Source organism: Petaurus breviceps, unplaced genomic scaffold (genome assembly GCF_028583685.1).
Source record: "Petaurus breviceps papuanus isolate PSGF00001 unplaced genomic scaffold, PetGlider_PUasm1.0 90994, whole genome shotgun sequence".
NCBI classification, from domain to species: domain Eukaryota; kingdom Metazoa; phylum Chordata; class Mammalia; order Diprotodontia; family Petauridae; genus Petaurus; species Petaurus breviceps.
Genome location: NW_027187393.1, coordinates 5,336,864 through 5,361,809, shown reverse-complemented (window position 1 = coordinate 5,361,809; position 24,946 = coordinate 5,336,864). Strand labels below are relative to the sequence as shown.

The window sequence follows — 24,946 nt, the reverse complement described above, 5'->3', positions numbered from 1 at the left end:
CAATTACCTCAATTTCTTAATATCAAATTTCTTTGATAATTATTGCATTATGTTTATAGTTTTCTTAGTATTGAACAAACCTAGCATTACTGTTACAACTCCAGCCTGGTCATAGTATATCATCTTTGTGATATATTGCTATAGTCTCCTTGCTAAAATTTTATCTTAAAATTTTGCATCAGTATTCATTAGGGATATTAGTCTTCAGTTTTCTTTCTCTGTTTAGACTCTCCCTGGTTTAGGTATTAATCAATCAATAAGCATTAAGTTTCAGACACAATACTAAGGCACTATTTGCCAGATGCTGTGCTAAGTGCTGGGGAGACAAAAGAGCCAAAAAGACAGTCCTTGCCCTCAAGGAGCTTACAATCAAATGACCATATTTGTGTCATAGAAGGAATTTGACAGGATTCCTTCTTTTCCTATCTTCCTTAACAGTTTATATAATATTGGAATGAATTGTTCTCTGAATGTGTGATAAAATTTGCTTGTTAATCTTCTGATCTTGTGTTTTTTTCTTTGGGAGTTTAGTAATGGCTCATTAAATTTTTTTGTCTCTGATTTGGTTAGTTAAGTCTTCTATTTCTTGTTCTATTCATCTGAGCATTTTGTATTTTTGTAAATATTAATTAATTTCACTTATATTTTCAATTTTGTTGGCATATAATTGGATGAAATAGCTCCTAATACTTTTTAAATTTCTTCTTCATTGGTTGTGAATTTACCTTTTTCATTTTTGATGCTGACAATTTGGGTATCTTCTTTTTTCTTTTTTAAACTGAGTTAGCTAATGGTTTGTGTATTTTATTTATATTTTTTAAAAAGCTCCTAATTTTGCTAGTTCATTGGGTTGTTTTCAATTTTTTCAGTCTCTGATTTATATTTTGGTATTTAATTAGGGTTTTTTTTTTTAAAGCAACTGGGGTTAAGTAACTTGCTCAAGGTTACACGGCCAGGTGTTTCTGGGTGGGTGCTAAGTGTCTGAGCCCGGGTTTCGATCTCCAGGTCATCCTGACACTGGAGCTGGTGCTCTTACTCATTGTGCTACCTGGCCACCCCTGAGATTTTTAATTTGTTGATTTTTTTTAGTTTATTTAGTTCCATGACCAATTCATCAACTTTCTCTTTCTTTTATTTAATGAAAAGTTTTAAAGATAAGAAATTTCTGCTAAGTACTACTTCTTTGACTACATCCTCCAAATTTTGATATGTTATCTTATTGTTATCATTATCTTTAATGAAATTATTGATCGTTTCTATTATTAATTGTTTGACCCACCCATTCTTAGGATTGTTATTTAGTCTTCAATTAATTTTAATTAATTTTTCAAAATTTCTTTTTTGGAAATAATTTTTATTGCATTGTTGTTTATAAAAACATGTTTAAGGTTTTTGCTTCTCTGAATTTGTCAGATTTTTATTCCCCAATACATAGCCATTTTTTTGTGAAGGTAACATGCAGATGTGTGAAATATGTATATTCCTTGATATGTCCATTAAGAAATTTTAAGGTCTATCATATCTAAATTTCCCAAATTTCTAGTCAGGCCATTCACTTTTTTTTTCAGTTAGATTTATTTAGGTTTGAGAGGCATAAACTGAGGTGCTCCACTATTTTAGTTTTACTGTCTATTTTAAAATATTGAGATGCTCTGCCATTTGGAACATTAATTAATTAATATTGTTACTAATTCAGGACATGGGACAGGTAGGTGGTGCAGTGAAGAGAGCACCTGGCCTTGGAGTCAGGAGGACCTGAGTTCAAATCCAGCCTCAGACACTTAACACTTACTAGCCATGTGACCTTGGGCAAGTCACTTAACCCCAATTGCCCTGCCCTCCCCCCTCCAAAAAACAAAAAAAAAATTCAATTCAGGACTTTGTGGGGGAGGTATGTTGGGTGGAGTTTGTCTCTACTTTCTGCTACTCTGCCATCTTGGCTCTATCCTCTCTGATCTACTTTTAAGAAGATCATTTTGGTAAATGTTCAAATGACTGATCAGAGAGGAGAGAGACTAGAAATAGGTCATTTAGGAGGCCATTGAAATAGTTCACAAAAGATGTAGTAAGGGCCCAGATAGATCCTGTGGAGAGAAGGGGACAGATAGTTTGTGGTAGGAGAATTGATCATTGATTAGATATCATAGTTGAGAGAGAGGGATAAGTTGAGGATGGCTCTGAGGTTGCAGACCTCAGGGACTGGAAAGAGGATGGTGACCTCAATACAAATGGGGAAATTTGAAAGAGGTTTAGGGGAGAAGTTAATGAACCCTGTTTTGGACATGTTGAGATTCAGGCTCCTGGATCATCCAGGAGGACATTTTCAGCAGGCAGTTGGAGATGTAGGATCAGAGTTTTTGAGAGACAGTAGAGCTGGATATAGAGATCTAGGTGTCATCTAGATATGGTGATAATTGAACCCAGGGGATCTGATGAGGTCACTGAGAGAGAGTGTATAGAGAGAACTGAAGAGGGCTCAGGACAGAGCCCTAGGGGACATCTCTTAGTGCATAGGAGATGATGAACCAGCAAAGGAGACAGAGAAGTCAGACAGGTAAAAAGAGAACTAAAAGACAGTTGTGACAAGACAGCTTACCTAGAAATGGGAGATATTAATTTAACCACAGAATCAAATCCACAGAGACAGGCCAAGAAGGATGAGAACTAAAAAAAAAAACCCCAAACCCATTGGATTTAGCAATTAAGAGGTTGTTGGGTAACATTGGGAGAGAAGTTTTAGTGGGGCAGAAAACTAGAAGACTAGTGAGTGAGAGGGGAAGATGTAACAAGTGTAAATGATTTTCCCACTAGGAGTTTGGTGATGAAAATGAGGAGAGTTGGGATGTAGGATGATAATGTCAGGGTGTGGGTATATGTGTGCTTGTGGAAGGATGTGTATGGGGAGATAATGTCCGTGGTATGTGCAATTCTAAGTGTTTGTATATGTGGAGAGTGGGCTGTGAATTTAGGGTGTCTGTGTATGTGAAGATGTTATATGTGTTTGGAGTGTGGTGAGTATATAAACATTGTGGGTGGGGAGATTGGTGTGTTTGCACATATGTGTAACCGTGTATAAAAAAATTGTGTAAGTGTGAACATATGCAGGGTGAGATTAGTTGCATTTGGGGTATATGTGTACATGTATAAGTGTGTACCTACATGGGGAGAGATGGGTCTGTATGCTGCAACTGTGGCCAGAGAGAAGGCAGGGAATAAGGAGAGGAGGCCTTAAACACTGCGGGGGAGGAGGAGGGGACTGGAGGATTCTAGGGAGGTTCTAAGTCATGATAGGGGTTAGAGGTAAGGGCTGAAGTCCTTTCCTTGGAGTATCCTGAGACTATATATGCCCCTCCAGCATTACAGGGGGAAAACTGAGGAGAGACAGCCCAGAATCCTAGGGTCTGATCCCATCTGCCTTCTCTTCCCCTGCAGATTTTCTCATCCATAGCCTTTCTCACACATAGCTTTGCCTCCCTTCCGTACCCTCCCTCCCATCCTCTAGTGTCTCCTTTCCCTGGGGATGGGGGATGGGAACATTTAATATCTCATCTGCTGCATTTCTGGGGCCTTCGGGGACCTCCTGCTGCTCTCAGTAGCTCTGACCTTTTTACAGGGCTACTTCTGCTGCTTCTGTCTCACTGCTCAGCAGGACAACCCTGAGGGAGGCTGGCAGTCCCCACAGGCTTAAATGGCCCCCTCTGCCCAGTGCCAGCTGTGTATGGTCCTCCTCTGGCTGTGAGAGGCCCAGGCCCCCTCTTTCCACTCCATACCTGAGTTGTCCCCAGACTCTCTGCTGCCCCTTTGCTCCCCACCTGATGGAGACAGCCAAACCTGAGATGGTTAAGCTAATCCTGCTAGCACAGGGATACGCAGGCTGGGTGGGTGGCCCACAGAAATCCACAGACTGAAGTGTTCACTAGGGAGACAGAGGGGTTCAATGGGAAGAGCCCTGACTTCGGAGGCAGGAAGCTTGGAATGAAGTTCTGGCTCTGCCATTAGCTGTATGACATTGGTCTCCCCTCTCTGGGCCTCAGAGTCTTCATTTGTAAAATGGGGGGATTAGATTAGGTGGATTTTATAGCCTATCCTAATGATGGTTCTTATATAGATGATGCCTCACTTAACAGTGCACAAAATGCATTCCTCACAACAACCCTGTTTAGGCATTAAGTGACTTCTTCACCATCACTCAGCTATAATCAGAGTCAGGACTCGAACTCTGCCCCCATGGCTATGATTCCCTTCTCTCTGGTACTTAGTTTTCTCCTATGTAAAATGGGGATAATAATATTTGTATTAACTAATTTAACGTTGTGAACATCAAAACACTATAGAAATGTCAGTTATTTTTATTATTTAAGCCCCGAGGCAGGGGACAACCCTGCTTACTGGAGTGTGTGTGTGTACACTTACACACATGTTTAACTAGGTTTCTTGGGGGAAGGTTAGGCCTGGGGTGACCCTGGCACCTGCCATGGCTCCCTCTTGCCTCCCCCATCCCAGGAGTACGACCATGCATCCAAAGTGGACCAGTTTGTGATGAGATTCCTCCTTCGAGAGACAGTGGATCAGCTGCAGGCCCTGCAGGGCTCCCTGGAGGGAGCCTCAGATACACTTGAGGGTCAGATGGGCAGCCTTCGGTAAGTGTGAGAAGAGGGCCCAGTGTGGAAATGGGGGTTGGGCAGTGCTGGAAAAGAAGGGGACTCCAAGAGGGCAACAGAGACAAAGGAGAGAAGGAAAAGGCAGCTGAACTAGTGTAAAGAACCCTGAGTTTGTAGACAGAAGGCCTGGTCTCAAATTCCTCTTTCACGACTTGTCAGACCCTGGGCAAATCACTTAAGCTTTTTGTGACTCAGTTTCTTTATCTTAAAATGAAGGGGACCAGTTAGGTGGTGCAGCGGATAGAGTACTGGAGTCAGGAGGACCTGAGTTCAAATCTAGCCCCAGATACTAACTATGTGACCCTAGGCAAGTCACCTAACTCCATTTGCCTCCTCCAAAAAAACCACGCCTAAAATGAAGAGGGTTGGGCTGGCTGGTCTCTAAGGTTCTAAATCTTAGGATTCTATGATGAGAGTGGAGCATAGAGATGGCAATGGTCCGAGAAAGAGGCAGATAACCCTGGTGGGAAGCTCTGGGTTCAGGGAGCTGGGGGCTCTGAGGACCACCTTACATTGGCAGCTGCTGACCTTTGGGTCCATGAGCTAGGCTCCAGGGCTAGGGAGGAGGAGTGGACTCAGACCTCCAGGTCTCAAGCCTATTTCCCGCAGGATGAATGTGCCCGTGCAGAAAGCAGAAGAGTCAGGTCGGCCTCGGGCTGGCAGGAGGTCTGGGCGCCGGGCCATGCGAAGCATCTGCCTGTCACCGAGCACCCCAGATTGTGGAATTCTGAACAGAGGTGGGTGGGCCTCACAGTTGTTTGGCTCAGCCTCCCCCACACACACTGGTGAGGTTTCTTTCCCAGGTTCCTTCTTTCTCCTTTAAAGTGTCTCAGGTCTTGTCCTGAGGCAGAGGGTATAGGCCTATGCTGCCTCCTGGGTACCTCAGCCTGAGGGGAAAGGGGGCCAGCTGGGAAAAAGGAGCAGAGGGTGGGGGGGAAGATTACCTGGGAGGGGTGGGGGCCCAAGGCTTCAGAGATCCTCTTCCATCTCCTTGGCACATGCAGGGCAATGTGTGGAGCCTGACGGTCAGTGGACGGTGCAAATGAATCGATTACAGCAGCTCATAGACCAGTTGGAGTGTAAGGTACATGGTGCAGAGGGCCTGGCTCAGCTCCAGGCCCCACTGTTCCCAGCTCTGCTCTGCTGAGTGAAAGGCATCCTTGTCCCTCTCTGCCTGCATTCCAGGGGCAGCTAAGAATGCCTGGAATGAACTTACTCTGGCAGAAAGCCAGGCATGGGTCCCGAAGAGAAGTCCCACAAAGGTGGCAGGGTCTGCCCACCATCCCAAAGTCAGAACCTCAGGACTAGAAGGGCCATCATGGGCAGGAATCCCTTCTTCACAAGATCCCACAGGTGGATAGTCACCCCTCATCTCCTCAAAGACCTCAAGGGAAGGAGAATTCACTCACTTTCCAAGGCAGTACCTTTCTTTTTTGGATAGATCCATCAAAAAAATTTCTCCTCTTGCATTGCCTTGAACTCTGGCTCTTAATAGCTTCCTCAACTTATCCACCCTTCCACCCACCCTTGGTTCCTCATTCTGTCATTCGGGGTCAAGAATAATTCTAATCATTAAGCTCTTCATATACTTGTACATAGCTATCATGGATCTTCCCTCCGCACCCCACATCCAGTCCCATGATCTCTTCTCCAGTTCCTTCAGATACCTAGCTCCTGTCTTTTCATTCCTACACCTCTTCCAGCCTCAACCCTGCTTCCAATCACCTCTCTCCTTAGCACACCCTGAGGCTGGAGCCCTTAACAGAAGCCATAATTTGCAAAGCTACTGATTCGGTGAGTACTTCAAGGTGCTGTCACAAGTCCCAGTCTGGAGTATCTGGGTGGGTATAGGGGCTGAGGTTATCCATGCTTCCAGAGATCCCAGTTCACAGATATAGGTGGTGTCTTGGGCATGGCTTGATGTTCAACTAGGTCCTACAGCCATGTGCCTAGTTAGCTCCACGTCCCAGTCGAAATCTTAAGACTTCATCTCGGCATTCCCACTCACAGAATTACAGTATTGGAAGGGATCTCCATAGTTCTTCAGTCCAACTTATTCATGACCAAGACTATCCTCTTCAACAAAGATTTCCTCAGGGTCCAGGGCTGTGAATCAGGAGTCCTTTCTACTGGACCCTGGACAAGTGATTCCCTATTCAATTAATCAAACTTTTATTAATCACCAACTGTGTGCCATTTACAAACCACATATAAAACACATGGTAATTCTTTCAGTATCTACCTCCTGGGTCTATTATCAGGATCTAATGAAATAGGCTTTAAGTAACAGAAAGCCCCAATATGTAACCACAGACCTTTCTGATTCCAACATCCTGGGATTCTGAGGCATTGTGGGGCACTGGATTTGGAGTCAGAGAACATGAGTTCAAGTTCTACCATTTCCTAGCTATGTGAACTTTGACCTTCTTGACCTCCTACACAAGCCTCAGTTTCCCCATTTGTACAATAAGGAGGTAGAACTATATGACTCCTGACATACCTAATTATAGGTGTAGGATTTTATGGTTCTGTGATCCTATGAATGGACAGTCTCTAGGCTTCCTCCCAGCTCTAAATCCTTTCAGACTGAGGCATTTAGTTTTAGAACGAGAGTAACAAAGGCCATATGTGCCCAGGAAGGGACAAGGTGGAGTGGTGGATAAAGGAGAACCTTGGAGTGAGGATGACTTTGTCTGGCCCTTAACCTCTAGGTACTTTAGAATTATTAGACCTGGTCAAGCCATGAGGTTTTGGCGATACCCATCTTAACAAAGGCAGAGGACATTCAGGAATATCTTGCCCTTTCTCTAAAACTGGATAGCCATCTTCTCAGTCAATTACGCCAGCCAGAAAGTTCCCTCCCTCCTCCAAGCCAGGGTTCTGGCAGATACTGGGCCTGAGCTGATATTATCCTTCACTCAAAATAGCAAGGAAACATAGCATCAGTCCTTAAGGATAATTTTGCCAGCTTGACCTGAAATGGGTCTTCTTAATACGGGGAGCATTTGAAAAGCTGGGGAAGGGGTTAAATGGAAGGGTCAAACCAGATGTAAGAGATGCCCTGAGTTCCCCAGAAGGAAGTACTCTGTAGTTGCTTCTCAGCCTAGAAGGCTGACACTGGGGTGAAGTCCATGAGATTTTTGATGGGATTGAGCCACAAAACTGTAGTCGTCGAATTGAAGAATGGAACACAAGTGCATGGAATAATCACAGGTGTGGCTGTCAATGGGAATATACAACTTCAAGCTGTCAAAGTGACTCCAAAGGACAGAAAATCTGTATAGTTGGAAACACTTCGTATCTGAGGAAAGAACACTCCTTTCTTCATTCTATCAGACAGCTGACCTCTGAATACTTTACTTGAGGATTTGCATGAGTGGAGGGAATTTTCACACCAGAATTTCCTTTTTTGCCTTTATTTCAGTCAACTACTAACCTAGTGCCCTGGGATTTCTTTCTCCAGGGTCCTTCCCTACACCGGGTACCCTCCCTCATTTCAGGCTGTCCCTCATAATGCCAGGGCTGTGTGTTTCCAAGCCTCTTCTCTAGGGTCTTCCTGGACACAAGGCCCATCCCATAATCCGTAATCCATCATTTTAACAAAAAACAGTGGATAGAGAATCAGGACTGGAGTCAGGAAGACCTGAGTTCAAATCCAGCCTTAGGCACTCAATAGCTATGTGACTCTGGGCAAATCATTTCACCTCTGCTTTCCTCAGTTTCCTCAGCTGCAAACTGGGATGATAACAGCACTTGCTTCCCAGGGTTGTTGTGAGGATCAATGAGATCATAATTGTAAAGTTCTTAGCACACAGCCTAGGTCATAGTAAGCGCTTTATAAATGTTAGTTATTATTATTATTGGTCTAGTTAATGTCAGAGCCAGAACTCAGACCCAGTTCTTCTGACCCCTTAATCCAGGGCTCCTTGCCACTGCCTCCCACTTCTTGCATTCTTTAACAGCTTGTGCTCCCCTACCTCACACCCGACTAAAGTTGGAAGGACTAACTCCCTTAAGAGTTATAACTAGGGTGGGGCAGCTGGAGCTTTGTCTCAGGGCACTAAAATGGAGTAACAGGGGGCATACTTTCTCCTTTTGGTGATCCAGACCATACCTTGTACTTTAAGCTCCTTTGTAAACCTGCACTGTTAGGTCCCATTATCTTAACCCCCCACCCCCACCCCAACAAGGTCCGGCTGCCCTGGCATTTGTCTCCTAGAGAGTGCCCTCTCCTCGGCCCCTGTGGGAAGGTGGGATGGATTCTCTGGGGGACAGGCCACACCCTTCTCCAGGCATAACTGCACTCCATCGTTGGAATGTCTTCTTATCTTTGCCCCTACTCCCTCCTCCTCATTGTTCCCCTCGCCTCACCTACTGGTTTTGCTTCAGTATTGTTCTTTATGGCTCAGCCTCCCTGACCTGTGCATTCTTTCAGACACGGGCCTGGGCTGTCTCAGTGTTCTTCCTCTCCCTCCCGTGTCCCTGACCTGGCCAGATAGTGCCTCCTCTAGAAGTGACTCATTTCTCTGGAGTGTGCCTTTTCCTCTCTTGACAGCACATCCTGGTGGCACAGAGGCAGATCTCTGTGACTGATGATGCCTTGCAGGATTTCCAGCGTGCCCTCTGCTGCTATACAGATTTTACAAGTGCCCAGAGCAGCTGCCTACAGTGAGTCCCCCTGGCCTGAGCTTGGGCCAGTGCCAGCAGCTGAGGGTAAACAGGTGTGGTCTGGGAAGCCCAAGATAAGGCCCTGGGTGGCATGGGATGGAGTCCAGAAGGAGATAAAGCAAGCGGTTTATTAGGGAAGTCTGGAGCTGCTGGGGCCCTGAGCCCAGCAGGGAGCTGACAGAGGGAGGGAATTCTGGGAGAGAACCGGCAGCCTCCATGGGACAGGCTGCTTGTCTGCCTGTGCATTCGAGGTTTGGTGTCTTCCAGTGTGTCAGCGCAGAAGTTGCTAGGTGAAGCCACTTTCATTCTGTTTGAGTTCTGGAAGGACGAGGCCTCCTGGAAAAGGTGAGTGCTTCTCAGGGGCTGGAGGGAGGTGAAGGGGACCTTCTCCATGCCCTCAGGGAGGCAGTAAGGCAGAATGGAAGAACTTTAGCTCAGAACTCAGAGACCCTACCGCCCAGTTATACTATCCATGTGACCTCGGACAAGTCACTTAAACTCCTTGAGTCTGTTTTTTCATCTGTAAATTGGGGAGTTGGCCTAGATGTCCTTTGATGTTCCTTCTGACTCTGGGTCCATGACCCCATGATTCATCTTTTTTGGGGTCATGGGTGGAGAGCTTGTAGTCCAGTCCTGGGGGCTGTGTATAAAACCTCCCAACCTATGTTCTTCCTCCCTGCTTTGCTGGCACATTCGCAATGTTCCACAGTCATTCACAGACAAGCTGTTCCAAGGCCTTCCAGAGAGTTCTCATTGACCACCTGCAGACCCCAGAGGTCCTGACCACCATGCTCTTTCCAGGTAAGATAGTTCCCCGTCCTCATAACCCCCAATCCCAGACCTTTGCATATTACCCCCAATATCCCCAGTATGTAGACTATAGGGAAGGGAACAGTGTAAAAGTAAGACAGGAGAGGGGTATTCTGGGATCAGATTATGGAGGGCCTTGAATGCCAGCATCAGGAGTTTGGTATTTCTTATAGATTCATAGAAATTTAGAGCTAGAAAGGGCTGAGAGATCATCTAATGCCTCCTTCCCTCATGTTACTAATGGGGAAACTGAGCTTAGAGAAGGGAAAGAATTGTCCAAGGTCAGTCACCGGGAGTTAGGAGCAGAGCTAGTAGTAGACCCCACATCTTCTGACTTCCAGCCTAGGCTCTTTTACCTTAAGGGGTCTATCAAGGTCACTGAGCAGGGGTGTGCATAGCACTGACTAGAGAGAAACAGAGTGGAGACAGGGCTATTAGCAGTATTGTGGGAGAGACGTGATGAGGATGGGAAAGCATCTGGGAGAAGTTTCACTGTTGGAATCAATAAGATCTGAGGAATGAGGTGCCGGCATTGAAGGAGAGGGAAGAGTCAGAGATGACTAGAAGGTTCTGACGGTTGTTTCTCTGGGTGGTGGCCCTCCTCTCCCAGAATGATGCCTAGTCTGACCCTCAGCCTAACTCTAAATTCATCTCCCTCGGTGCTCTTGCTTGTCACAAAGTGGGAGCTTAGACCCAGGAAGATGGGATCTGACCCCAACTTTCCTTTTCCAGCCTCATGGTGGATCATGAACAATAACTGAACACTGGACCAACCCCTGGTCTTAGGACGAAGGTTGCTTCAGCCTCACCTTGCCCCTTATCCCCAGGAGCCCTTTGGGACTCAACCAAAATTAGAGACTGGGCTCTCTGTGGACTTGCAAGAGCTGGAAAGGAGAGGAGCCCACTATCTGGGACAGAGAGGTCCAAGTTGCTGCCTTTCAGAAGCCCTTCTCCCAGCTGCCCTGCACAACAATCCCATCTGTCCCAGATCCTCGGCTACTAATGGTGCTGCACAGGCACCTATCTGGGGGTGGGGGGATTTCTCAGTGGCAGCATGATGCAGAGGAGAGCTCAGGGATCAGAGGTAGGTGTCTTGGGTTCTACGTCTGGCCGTGTTATCTTGGGTTGCTTACTTACTCTCTGCGGGCCTCAGTTTCCCAATTTGTAAAATAGGGGGAAGGCTGGATTTGATGATTTCTAAGGTTCCTGTGGCTGCTTGATGCAGAAGGTGACTCTCCATAGCTTTGCTTGGGGCTTAGAAGGGTGACTGCAGACCTTGGTCATCTCATGCCAGGCCCTGGGGTAATATCTGATGAGGAGGTCAAAGTACAGGCTCCAACAGGAACTGCCTATCTGTGTAGTATATGTGTGTGTGTGTGTGTGTGTGTGTGTGTGTATGTGTGTATATAGTGGTGGCTGGGGGAGGGGACGAACAAGGGCTCTGCCCCATCTCCCCATAGGGAGGGGAGGTGCTCTAATTTGCATGTGATTTGCATATACTTTGCATGTCCGTGTACCACCCACATGCAGCTATCTTTAGGATAAAAGTAGCTGCCTGAGTAGCAGTAACACTGAGGACTTGCATCCTGGAATAGGAGCCCAGTGATGGCCTTGTACGCTGGCTCCCACTCTACCTGCAATAAAGGCTTCTGTCTCACTTGCTGTCATCTCTTGCATTTTCTTCTTCCAGGCTTCACAGTCGAGGTGCTGCCTCACCCCTCACCCCAGCCTGACCTTGGTTTCATTTACACAGGGGGTCCCAAAGCCGTCGTGCAGCTGGGGGGCCTGGAGGAAGGGGCTGGTTTAGAACCTCAGGGCCCCCAGAGGCTCACCTTCCAGCTCCCTTCTCCAGCACAAGCTGAGTTTTGTCAGCAAGTGCCTGGGAGAGGCAAGGTTCAAGGAGGCACTTCAGCTGTCTGCCTTTACAGCTGATCCTCATCCCAACCTGTGGGGCTGGGCCTGGGTGAGGGAAAAGCACCCCTGCTTTGCTCAACACATGTGGGCATTGTTCAGTGGCCATCCATGGAATGCCCATGCTCTGGGGCAAACCTTGGTCATGCACCCACAGAGCTTGGAGGCTCCCCCCGCCTCACCCTGGAGGGCAAACAGGGATGGGGGCTGCTGTGGAGGCAAGGAACTAGGTCACTTCTTTTTTTTTGGAGAGGGGAAGCTAGGGCAATTGGGGTTAAATGACTTGCCCAAGGTCACACAGCTAGTAAGTGTGTCAAGTGTCTGAGGCCGGATTTGAACTTAGGTCCTCCTGACTCCAGTGCCCTATTCACTGTGCCACCTAGTTGCACCCGGATCGCTTCTGAAATGGGGATGGTAATAGCTAGTCAGGGTGGTGGGATCAATAGAGGTGAAGGAATAAATTCTTTTTCTTTTGCTTTTTGGAGGGTAATTGGGGTCAAGTGACTTGCCCAAAGTCACATGGCTAGTAAGTGTGTCAAGCGTTTGAGGCCAGATTTGAACTCAGGTCCTCCTGACACCAGGGCTGGTTCTCTCCATTCACTGCACCATCAAGCCTCTGAGAAGGAGTCAATTCTTAATAGGAATGAGGCCTCTCTCTTCTGACTGGGCAGGGAGAAAGTCTCAGCATCCAGAAGATGACAAGTTAAAAAAAAAAAGATGCTAAAAACATAATGGTGACTGAAGTTCAAGTAGAAAGCCAAATGAAGTTCCCAAGCTAGAAATCAAGAGGCTTGGGTTCTAGTACCTGTTCTGCCTACCAGGTTGTGGGAACATCTTGGCAATGAGGGTGTTGGACTCACTGAGCAGTAAGAGGTAAAGAAAAGGGCTGTATTTGGAGACCAAGAACCGGGGGTGGAGTCCTGGACTTGCCATTTGTTACTTGTGTGACCTTGGGCAAATCACTTTAACTGTCTGGGCTTCAGTTTACTCCTTTATAGAATGGGGTTGGAATTATTCGGCAAGTATTTACTAATTGCCCAATAAGTGTTAGGCACTGTCCAGTCTCCACTCTCAAAATAGTTACATTCCATTGGGGCAGGGGGTGTGTGAGGAAGAACATAAAACTCAGATAAGTCTGCAATAGCTAATGTTTATATAGCACTTTTAAGCTTTGCAAATTATCTCATTTAAATCCCACAAAATATGTAATTTCTGGGGACAGGGGCACTGGTGACTGCCTTGTAGGTAGTGTCATCTGAATTGAATTTTGAAGGAAGTTAGGGGATTTTGAGAGGCAGAGGTGAGGATTCCAAGTATGGGATACGTGTACAAAGTCACCAAGAAGAGATGGAATAGTATGTGTATGAAAAGGACAATCCAATTTCAACCCAATTATCCTAGAAAGGTAGGCTAGAGCCCCACTGGGTAGGGCTTGAAATGAAATGCTTAATGGGAGTTAGTTTATATTTTGTCTCAGAGGCAAGAGAGACCAAGGAAGGCTTCTTTGGGCGGGCAAGTGAAATGGTTAGACCTGTGCTTTTGGAAGATCACCTGAAAGGGACCTTTGAGGTCATCTAGTCCAGCTTCTTGTGGCGAGTCCATTGCACTGTGTTTTGGGAGCCCTGTTGGGGCTAGGTCAGAGGGCAAAGCCTAGATGACCTCTAAGGTGAAGGACCTTGATTGAGCCTTTCCAGGCTGAACTGACTCCATGAGCTCCAAGAAGCCTCTTAGCTGTAGTGAGGGCCATGACCACCAGGGGATGCTCCAACCTGGCCCACTGGGCTCAAAGGAACCAAGTCCCCGAAGTCTCTGAACATTCGTCCTCATCCTTGGGGCTGCTAAGGTCTCCAAGGTGTTTTTCCTGAGAGGCTGAACTGGGCCGAGGGTTCAGATAAACTCCCAGGATGCAGACCCATAAAGGATAATAAAGGCTCAAGAAGCTTTCAGGGGGATCTCTCTCTCCTCTGGTCGCCTAAATGTTCTGTTCGCCCCTTTACTCTATGCTTCCTCTCTCTTGTTCCCACATTGAGATCCTTTCTCTGCAAAGAACAGAATATCAACCTGTTGGATGGGCGGGGGGAGGGATGGAGCTCGTGGGGACCGTGTGCTCCTTTTGCTCTGACATCTCCTGGAACCGGGGCAGAGTACACAGCTGCAGCTCCCCACTGGAATTCTTTATCCTTCCACCAAAATTCTCTAAGGAACAAGAAGCAAAAACCAGGCTGGAAGGCCCAGAGAATGAACCCAATTTTCCTCCTTCCTATGTGGAAAGTGCTGGGGAAAGAGTTCCTGGAGCAGACCCTGCAGACACAGGAAATCTAGTATATAAAAAACTCCAGGCTTACCCTCTGACTTGGTTTGGATTCCCTCACTGCTACAGAACCTGTGCGGCCCTCAGGTGAATCAATGTCTCAGGGCCTCAGTCCCCTCACCTAGAGATGATTTCTGAAGTTCCCCCCAGCTTTCTGCAATCTTGTGTAAGGAACCACCAGCAGAACTCAGAATATCCAGGGAGAGGGGTCTGAGTGGGGCCTTGGAAACCCAGGCCTCATTTCCTCTGCTGGCTCCTGCAAAGTCATGCCATCTGTACGTCTATATCTCAACTTCAACCCCACAGACAGGAAAAAGTCTAAGACTCAAGGAGAGGACGGGGTGGGGGGGAAGGAAGAGAAGGTACCCAGATGTTGTCTATTTCTGTCTTCATGCTGGCCAAGGATCAACTCAGCAAGATGTCTACACTCGTTATGCAAAGATCTCTGCTCTAAAACCTTCACTGCCTACCACTGCATACAGAGTAAAATTCAGACTCCTCAGCTTGGCATTCAAAGCCCTCCATAACCAGGCAGCATGTTACCTTTCTGGCCTTATTTCCTATTACTCCCCTGTATATAAATCTCTACTTTGGACAAACTGGATTACTCCCTGCCAGCCCAGCCCAGCCAGTGCTCTCCTACCTTAGTGGTTTATTCACACTCTTATTTATTGTCCTGTTAAATGAATTTTTACCTATTCTTTAAAGATGAACTCAACAGCCACTTGAACCAAACAAAAAAGGCTTTCCTGATGCCTCTTTCCTGGCATACCCCACCTCCCACCTTTGGACCTCTCCTGAACCTGATTTGTAACTCTCTGATGGTGACAGATCATGTGTCACTGTATATAGTGGCCCAAAAGTCTTAGTGGTTTTATGTTTTAATAACGTAAGCCTGCACTAAGACTTCAGGGACACCCTGTCTGCACTGTCTGTCCCTATGAAGACAGCGACCATGATCTTTCTAAACACTGTCTACAGCATTCTGCACAGTGATAACTGAGGCATTTACATAGTGCTTTAAAGTTTACAAAGCACCTGGCATATATGAGCTCATTTGAGCTTCACAGCAATCCTACAGGGCAGGTATTACTGATATTTACAGATGAGGAAACTGAGGCCCAGAGAGAGGTTAAGTTACCAGCCCACATTCATAAAGCTATCAAGTGTCAGAAGAGGGATTTTAATCTAGTCCTGACTCCAGGTTCATGCCTGGCTGTTGTGTGTGGGTTAGGATTCACCCAGGAGAGAAAAAAAGTTGCTGCCCTGCTTCTGGGATGCCTGGGGGAGGAAGGTTTCTGTACAAGCTGTTTGTGCCCCTGCCTTGCGCCAGAGACTGGCACTGTGTCCTTGGCATCTCCCTCTGGAGCATGACACACTGCTTTCACCTTCCAGGGTTCTCCTCAGGCCAGCCTGGAGAGGGCGGGCTTTGGAGGGGGTGAGGGGTGGATCACTGGTGCCAAGGAGCTTCTTCCCTCCCCTCACAAAACAGCTTGGAGCCAGAAAAGGAATATAGCCTTTTATTGACTACTTAAAGTAGAACAAACTAAATACATATTTAACAATTTTGGTTCCTTTATACAAGACATTAAATAAGTTATGCATGGAATTAAGTAACGACAAAAAAATTTTGCTATTCGGGTTAAATGGCAAAGAAGATAGAAAACAATCCACTGTCCTCTCCTCAGTCCTGTGGCTTTACCCCAATCACTCTCTTTTAAAAACCACCCCTGGAGACTATTGGTGCATGTCTTATTTACATTCTTGTCATGCCTCAGACATGGAACCACTTTTGTTGTCTCCCCAGAAACTCAGAATGCCAGTGGGTGAGACAATCCCTGCCTTTGCTGGGGCCTGAGGAGACCAAGGGCGCCCTCCTGAACGACAACACCTCTTGCTGTTTCTCTGCTGCTGACTCACCCTTTCCACATTTCCCACGGCTGTGATGGGTTTTCACCCACAGAGAGACAGTCAAGACGGACAGACACACACAAGCACACCTATTTGGTTTGAGAAATACATTGCAATGCAACAGGGCATATGGGGCGGGTGTGGGTCTAGCAATGGCCTCCAGGAACAACGGGAGTGCCATCTACAGGGAACACACTAGCACCTGGTCAACCTCCCTGACTCCTCCCACCTTGTCAGTTTCAACATCTTTGGAAATGGGCATTATGGTCAAGTCTTTGTTTTCCACTGAATCAGAGCCAGCAGGGACCCAAGAGGTCATCCCCAGCCTGGTGCAGGATCCTTTCCTACAATGTCCCCAATGGATGGTCATCTAGCCTACTTGAATACTTCCAGTGACTGGAAGCTGACTATCCAAAACAAGGCAACTTGTTTGAATGGCTGCTCGTTTTTTCCTTTCTTATACTGACCTCAAATGTTCTTCCTTGTAACTTCCACCTATCCCTCCTCATTCAGGCCTCTGGGCCAAGCAGAAGTCCTGATTCCTCTTCCTGGGCCTCAAAACAGCATTAATCATGCGCCATCCCCGACTCTTTCCCCAGAACATGATTTTGTCCTCTCACCATCCGAGTTGCTCATTTCTTGACCATGCTCTAGCTTGTCAATGTGGCCCCCAAATGGAATAATCTTCCCAGCGGGGTCTGACTAGGATGGGCTGAGCTCGCCCTCATTCTGGGCACTATACCTCTAGACATGGGACCCAAGACAGCTTCTTTAACCAACCATGAGACTGGTTGAACCATGAGCTGGTTCATCCTAAAACTTCCTAGTCTTTGTCACCTGAATAGCTATTGATCTAGACATCCCCAATTCTGCATTTATGTAATGAATGTTTTGTGCCTAAAAAGTCAAGATTTTTTACTGGTCCCTGTTAAATTTAACAGTTTGCCTATTCTTTGAAACCTATTGAAAATCTTCATATTGGACTTTTTAGTCCCCCACATTAGCTCCCCTTCCCTATTTGCTTAAACTTGTTGAAAATCTTTGTATTGGATTCTTTTTTGCTTTTTGGAGGGGGAGAGGGCAGGGCAATTGGGGTTGACTTGCCCAAAGGCACCTGGCTAGTGTGTGTCAAGTGTCTGAGGCCGGATTTGAACTCAGGTCCTCCCGACTCCAGGGCCGGTGCTCTATTCACTGCGCCACCTAGCCACCCCTGTATTAGATTCTTTTATCCCCCATGTTAACTACCCCTCTTGGCTTTTCCAGGGCCTAGATAAACAAGACCTTTATCAAAGCCACAGATAAAAATGTTAAGGACAGTGCCTTATGGCCATCACTAGAGACCCTTCCCTCACCACTTGAAGTGAATCCATTAATTCTTGCTCCTCGGGTCCAATTGTTCAACCAGTTCTGAGTCTGCTTAACTTTGCTATTGTTACCTAGCCCTGGGCTCTCCATGGTCTCCACGTGGATACTCTGTGATGCCATGGCTGAAATCCAGATGAAGCCATGTGTGCACTGAGAAGTTCAAATGGCCTCACCCTCCCTCTCCTAGGCAGGAATGGGCACAGACTACTGACCAAGCAGTCCTGGGGTTCACTACAAAATACAGAGATTGAGAGTGGAAGGGATCTCATCCTACACTTTACCTTTTGTGTTATTATCCTTTCTCTAAGCGTACCTTGTTTTACCCAATATAACTTGCTCTTTGAATACACTAGTGTTATTCTACAGCAACTTCTTCAGAAGATGAATGGTTATTTTGTTTTCTAAGTTTGGACTAATCATTGCTGGGCTTTCTTAAGGTGAGGTATACCTGATTCAATGATGCTCCCGGTGTGAAACGTTTTTTTTTCTCTCCTCTCTCATCAATTCCTCTTTGGGGTTTAGGTTACCACTTGTCTCTTCTCTGTGGAGATGTTAGTCCAGGCTTGGGTTACTCACTGTGACAGGAGTAAATCTTTGGAACCTTCCTTGTTTTTCAGGTAGGAGACCCTTCTGATCTCCTAGATGCCTGTTAGCCTGTGCTGACTGGCCTGATGCCATTCGGCAGACAAGATGTGTATGGTGGGCCCTCTGAGGTTACTTACAATGTGCTCCTGTATTGAACCTGTATTCCAAAGTGTGGCCCTACACATGGGGGAGGATGTGTTGTTCTGAGTTCCACTGAGCCCACCAGAAGAAACAAGGCTCAGCTATCTGTAAATGGTGAGAAGCCTGAAGGACCAAGGACATTTCCCCATAAAGCTCAGTGCTCCCTCTCTGCACCCACTCTAGCTAGGCAGCCGTAGCAGGCTGGCTGTTATCAATGTGCTTCTCTCTCTTTTCCATGAGATTTACTTAAACCACCAAGGGCTGGAATTCCTCAGAGGAAATGTTATTTCATTTCTTGCATCAACAGGGCAGTTGTGGGAGGGAGAACACTTTGAAATAGGAAGATGTAAACCCCTCTTGAGAGTCAGGACCATTTTTTTCCATTTTGTCTGTGCTGTCCCAGGGCCTAGCACCTAGGAGACAATTAGTAAATCCTCACTGGATTGGACTGTTTGATAAAGCACCATGTAGCCTGTGGATGGTTAACAAGACAGATGATGGACGTTTAAGTATCTGAAAGCATAGAAGCTGGAGAAATCTTTTTGGACGTGGCACATTTCCTTTGTAAAACCAAAACCAAAACAACGCCAACAAAACAAAAACAAAACAAAAAGAAACCCCAAATCCAAACCTAGGCCCTCACTTGACTGGCTGGGCAGGTCCCATAGCTTCCCTGTGCCAGGCTGCATTAATCTCAGCCTGCTTTGTTTCACGTCCTGTGTGAGGTGATGCCATACCCAGACTCACAGCCATGTCAGGGAGAAACTCAGGGGCCTGGACAAGTATGAGCTGGGACACAGAGGTGATATTACAGTCCATGGAGCTCTGGACATGGGGTCTGCCATTTCTAAATCTGATAGTCATAGTTTTGGCCAACATGCTTGGAGAGAGTGGGCTAACAATAAGTTCAATTTCCCTCTCTCTTGTGCTCACTCTTAAAAAACGCCGTTTCTAGAGAAATATAAAAGGGATTATCTTCCATGCAGTGGATAAGATGTTCTCTGCATAGCCCAAAACAAATTAAAGAAAAATCAGGACACATCCTCCTCATGGTCCCAATGGCACCTTGGCAGCCAGTGAGAGGGAGGTTCCCGTCCAAACTTAGCAGGGATAACTAATACATCCATTCAGAGAAATCATAACTAATGCATTTAATGAAACATTCAGCTCCTCCCCCCGCTGGGTCTAAGCTGACCCCTATACTGGGCTCTGGGAGCAGGTGAGAGTGCAAGGGGTGGTGGCTTTTCTCCTTGCATAAGGTCCTGTCAGGCCTGGGATTTCTGGACTCCAGCCCGACAATGAGGCTCAATGAGTTATGTAGCTTTGGGGGTCACATTCTCCCCAGCTGCTCAAACTGGGATCCTTGGTACCACCAGAGACTAGGCATGAGGGTGAGAACACTGTGCTCTAAACTGACAGTATGTAGTGGGTTCCCATCACCAGATGTCTGTATGTTCACTGGTCAGGGATGCCGTAGAGGAGCTCCCTGTTCAGCTACAGGCTCCTTCCAGATCTGAATTGTTCTGTGACCGATTCTACTCCACAGCCTTTAGGAGAAAGTGCTCTGGGGGCCTAAACCATCTAAAGCTTGGAACAAAGGAGCTCTGGAACAGGGAAAGGAAAGGGCAAGCTGGAGCCAGGGCTGCTTGAGCTAGTGATCTGAAATGAAGAAAGGGATGCAATGGTCACCACCTCCATGCATAGCAGCTGGATGGCCTTGCATGGGAGGAGAACATGTGAAGGAAGCCTTAGTAAAGCCATGTTTGGCCAGCAAGACTCTGGAGAAGCCATCAGTCATCCCTGGGGAAGCTTCTGGTCACCTTGTCTCCTGGGGAACGTGTCTCTGTCCCCTGCTGCCTGCTCTGATGAGATGGTGTGTGCCAATGGTCTGACAGGCGCGTGCATTGACTGAAACCGCTGCCTTCTCGTGGTACCCCAAAGGGCTAGTTGTGGTGGTAACGCAGTGACCACAAAGGAGCTGAAGACCAGCCCCGCTCAGAGTCCGTTGGTGTCGATGGCTGTCACTGAGGCAGGGGTCGAGGACCGCGAGGTGGCCGCTGAGGTCTTGTCCAGGGCTGGGCTCAGCCCTCCGTCGGCAGCTTTGGTGACGGAGACTCGGCCACTGGGGGGGAGGAGCGGTTTGCTCTGACTGTGGGGCCCCTGGCCGCAGATACGGTGGTGACGCTCCCAGTCCTTGTGCTGGCAGAAGGAGCCACAGTACCGAGCGATGTTGCAGCCACTGCAGGTCTCACTGGCTTTGCGTCCACAGTTCCAGCAGCTCTGAAAGACAACAAACTTGTTTCCATGAATCAAGGTAGGCAGACCAAGCGATCCCTCACAAAGCCAAATGCCAGGCAAAGAAGGCGCCTTGGTCTTCTAAAGAAAAGAAGATAAGGTGCTGCATGGTTATTCAAGAAACATTTGCTAAGAGCCTACTGTGTGTCAGTCAGCCTGCTCAGCACTGGCAAAGATGCTTGTCCTCCTTAGAGGAACCCAGGATCTCCTGTTTATCAGACAGACACTGACTAACTACGTGTACCTGCCTCTGCACCCGTGAGCCCGCAACATTCTGTGGGAAGCCCTATCTCCGCCCAAGAGATGGGACCCCAAAGGGCCCCAGCAAGGATCAGCAGCTCGTGGAAAGGGGGTCAACACTACAGCACCTTTATCCTACCACAGGAAGTGGAAGCTATAGGTCCTGGGTCTGGGGAAGAAAAAAAGTTTTGAAAGTAGGTGTGAGAATAATGGGATGGAGAATCTCTTTAGGGCTCACTCTAATTAAGGGAGAGTCAGAAGCATGGTAAGCAATATGGTCTAGTGGATAAAAAAACTGGCCTTGGATTCAGAGAGACCTGGCTGGGTTCCAGGCCTGCCTCTCATACACATCCTGGCTGTGTGACGCTAGGCAAGTCACAGTTCCTAAGCCTCTAAGATACATAAGTGGCCACTCTTCACCCCTGGAAGAAGGCTTCCAGAACAGGCATTCCCCAACTGGTCTAGACCCTGTGATCATCCCAGCAAAGAGACACAGGGGCTGTTTCCCTTTTGGTCCTGAACTCAGGCTCCATTCTATACTTTTGATGATTGTTGTCTGTGACTGTCACACATGTTCCAAGCTGAGCCTCAAAGCTAATGAAGCAGGTGAAGCTGTTCTCATGGTGCTGGGAATGAGGTGCCTGAATCCCCCTCCCCACCTTACCTCAACTGAACACCCCTCCCAATCCTGAGAAGCCCATCAGCTGGTGAATGGGCCAACGTGACCAGCTGGGAATAACCCAGGGCACGGGACCAAGTGGGAGCTCCACTGGGATGGTACCCCTTGAAGTTTGCTAAGGAAGGGGAGAAGCTATTTCCTAGCAGAGCTGGCAGGCTTGCTTGTGTGTGCATGAGCTGAGGAACAGGATATGGCTCCTCAGGTAACAAGCCCAGGGAGAGTCCCAGAGTGCAGCAGGCACTCTCAACAGGGCAGGGCTCAGTATGGCTGAGACAACTGAAGGCTATTAATACTGGCTGGGCGTAACTTGAGGAGGGCCAGCTTGCATCCCAAGGGGTCTCCGGTTTGGGGCCAGTAGATTTGGACTCAAAAGGTAAAGCTTTGGGCCTGTGGGGAAGTATTTAAGTCAGTAGGACAAGACCCTGCACAGCACCTCTGTCCAGCCACAGGTTTGAAACCACTGCAATGCTGCCTAAACTGCAATTATTATTAGCATTACTAATTATTATTTTAAATCGTGATTTTCATATTATGAGGATCATGATTACTGTTATTATATAGCTAGCATTTGTAGAGGGTTTTAAGGGCGCAAAACATTTTACATGTGCTATCCCTTTTGAACCTTGCAACAACCTCATGAAGAAGGTGCTATTATTCCCATTTTACAGATGAGGAATCTGAGGCTTAAAGAGGCTAAGTGACTTGCCTACTACCACACACTTAAGTACCTGAGGGAGGATTTGAACTCAGGTGTGCCTGACTCCAAGTACAGCATTTCATCAGTTAGTTATGCCAAATTAATTTCAGCTTGTCTTTAATTTTTTTTTTTTAACCACCACTTTCTGCATTACCAATGTTTAGGAACATGGATTTCACAGTCAGTGTGAATTGAACTTCCCTAAAGTTGCCCAGGGAATAAAATGCTGTGACTAGGGACCCAGGCTTCTGACTCAAATTCCGGTGCACCTTCCACCACTCACTAAAAAACAAAACAAAACAACTAAACTATCCCCATCTAGAGCAATTTCCTGCACACAGGAGGAAAGGCCATCCAGAAGCCAGAGGGGCAAGAAAAGTCTCCTCTGATTCCCCGTGCTGGCAGGTGAGTCTGTTCCCTCCTTGGGTCCCTTCTATCCCTTCTCATGGCCCATGGCTGACAAGACCCCTTGAAGAATGTCTGGAAGTCCAGGCGACTCTCTTTGTGGGTCAGGGGTAAAGGGAGAGTTGTCTTGGATCTGCTGACTTACTGGCTGGTAGAAGCTGAATCTGGCTCCAGGGCACACTGAGTACATATGATGACTGACAGCAGATTATCCCTACTGAGAATAGGGGTCCCTGGGTTGCTACTATGGGGCCCAGAGTTGGGAGGCCCTGGCTACTCTTGGGAATGGGCCTCTGGTTCTACCTTAGCATTGGGCCCAATGCCTCTGCTGGAAAACTCCCATCATTATACAGAATAACCAGTCCCTTTCATAACCAGCTCAGCTCATCACGCTTGTCTCTTTGGTACTGCCATTAGGACATTCTAGGTCTCGTCAGGCACCTGGGGGAAATGGCTGAAGCCCATCCTGTCCAAACCAGCTCTGCCTGATGCCTGTCCCTTCTAGGAACACAACGTTCCTCTAGGAACTTGGATGACTTGTCTTTTCCCATTAGGGGTAAGCACACTGAGAGCTGAGACTGCCTTACTTTGTCTATTTCTATCCCCTAGCACTTGGCATGTGATAGTGTATAATATTTTTTTCCTCACTTATTCATTCATAGATACTGACATACCCTGATTCATCTCCTCTTATCTCTTGAACTTTTGCACAGTGCTTGGCACATTGTAATGCTAACAAACTTTTTCTCCCATTCATTTACTTACAATGACTTACCTTGATCTATCTCCTATTTAATTAATGCAGTCTACTAGCATATTTTCTAAACTTTAAAGTGCTTTAGTAATGTGGGCTGTGACCATCAGCACCATCCTTTGCAGGTCTAATTCCACTGCTGTGCATGGGGCAGTCACCTAGTAAAGTGGTAGGTGAAATTAGCCGGACACACTGGCCCAGCAATGCCCTCGCCCACTGGACGTACACACACCCCAAAGAGGGTGAAGACAGCAAGGTCTCCTGTATTCCCAAATATTCAAAGCACTTCACGTTGTGGCAAAGAACTGTGAACAAAACACATGCTCCCAGCTGAAACTGAATGTGCGGGTTTCATTTGTGGATATGAAGACAGAAGGGGATCCCTACGTAGGGGCTTCACTGAGATTTCACTGGGATTAGGGGCCACCTGGATGAGGAATCTCCCTGAGCTGACATTGGGTAGCTACAGTCTTAGAGAGCTACCCAGAGCGCTGACATGTTAAGTGACTAGCCCCAGGGTCACAAAGTCAGCATGTAGCAGGGGAGACAGGAACCCTAGGTCTTCCTGGCTTAACACCATATTGCTGCTATGGACCATCCCTTATTTGCAAATAGCCTGTCTTCTCTAAATGGATGCTAATACACCTGCAGTGTACCTTCCTTCTATGCTGCCAAGGAAAAATATTTTAATGTTGTTGGTTACCTTGAATACAATAAATTTAAGCCAAAAATCCAATTCACTACTTTTTTTCTTTTAAAATTCTGGGTGACAAAAAGATGCAACATTAACATCCATACCCAGGTTGCATCTCCTCTCCTGTCTGCTAGCCCAGAAAGCTCTTACCTCAGTGGACTCTTCCTGCTCGTTTATAACCAGGAATGCATCTTCAGTGGCCTGACGCTTGGCATCTGCAATTGTCTGCTCCATGCGGGCTCTCTCCGATGCGATCATCTCAAAGGCCTTCTGCTCGGCCTCTGCCACAGCCTTCTGCACCTCCGACATGGCCTGCCGCTTCACCTCATTCACGGCTTCTTCTAGGGGAACACGACGGGATCATTAACTGGCCAGGGAACACCCATAAGCACGGCTGCCCACCCTTCTGCTTACCAGCTGTGGAGCATGAGCAAAAGGACTTGGGGATCTCATTGTTTTAAACTATATGGGGGCAGTCCCATGTCTGACAAGTGCTGCACCAGCTTTTAATGTTCACATTCCAATATGAAAGCACATCACCCTAGGACGTCATAGGATGGAAAATTTGTAAAGTGCTCCAATGCAGTGCCCAGGACACAGGAAAGTTAATACCGTGTTTCCCCGATAATAAGACACTGTCTTATTAAATTTTTTTGGAAAGAAAAACACCAGAGGGCTTATTTTCAGGGGAGGGCTTATGTTGTCCTGCCTCAGCTCTCCTCCGCGGCACTGCTCTCAATGGTGCCAGCAAGCAAATCACTGGAGAAGAACAGGATGACATGCTCACTGCTGCAGCTCTGATTGGATGCAGCTCGGAGC

The 24,946-nt window shown here is 47.1% G+C and overlaps 2 protein-coding genes across 12 annotated transcripts in view; one reads left to right on the top strand and one right to left on the bottom strand.

The window, feature by feature from the left end:
• The window catches only part of NECAB3 (N-terminal EF-hand calcium binding protein 3), a 34,110-nt gene extending 22,309 nt beyond the window's left edge, over positions 1 to 11,801 (top strand). The window contains exons 6-13 of the mRNA XM_069077509.1: positions 4,504 to 4,640; positions 5,271 to 5,398; positions 5,666 to 5,745; positions 6,399 to 6,455; positions 9,217 to 9,329; positions 9,597 to 9,674; positions 10,039 to 10,130; positions 10,872 to 11,801. Coding sequence (XP_068933610.1) covers positions 4,504 to 4,640; positions 5,271 to 5,398; positions 5,666 to 5,745; positions 6,399 to 6,455; positions 9,217 to 9,329; positions 9,597 to 9,674; positions 10,039 to 10,130; positions 10,872 to 10,900 — 714 coding nt within the window. The 3' untranslated portion in view covers positions 10,901 to 11,801. The remainder of the gene's footprint in view (positions 1 to 4,503; positions 4,641 to 5,270; positions 5,399 to 5,665; positions 5,746 to 6,398; positions 6,456 to 9,216; positions 9,330 to 9,596; positions 9,675 to 10,038; positions 10,131 to 10,871) is intronic.
• A 4,066-nt stretch (positions 11,802 to 15,867) lies between these two features.
• The window catches only part of CBFA2T2 (CBFA2/RUNX1 partner transcriptional co-repressor 2), a 178,804-nt gene continuing 169,725 nt past the window's right edge, over positions 15,868 to 24,946 (bottom strand). For 10 of the 11 annotated variants that reach the window (XM_069077515.1, XM_069077512.1, XM_069077516.1 and 7 more), the window contains 2 exons: positions 24,278 to 24,468; positions 15,868 to 20,643 (listed from right to left, as the gene is read on the bottom strand). In XM_069077515.1, the coding sequence (XP_068933616.1) occupies positions 20,359 to 20,643; positions 24,278 to 24,468 (476 nt within the window). In that variant the 3' untranslated portion in view covers positions 15,868 to 20,358. The remainder of the gene's footprint in view (positions 20,644 to 24,277; positions 24,469 to 24,946) is intronic. The other variant, XM_069077514.1, reaches the window with a different exon arrangement.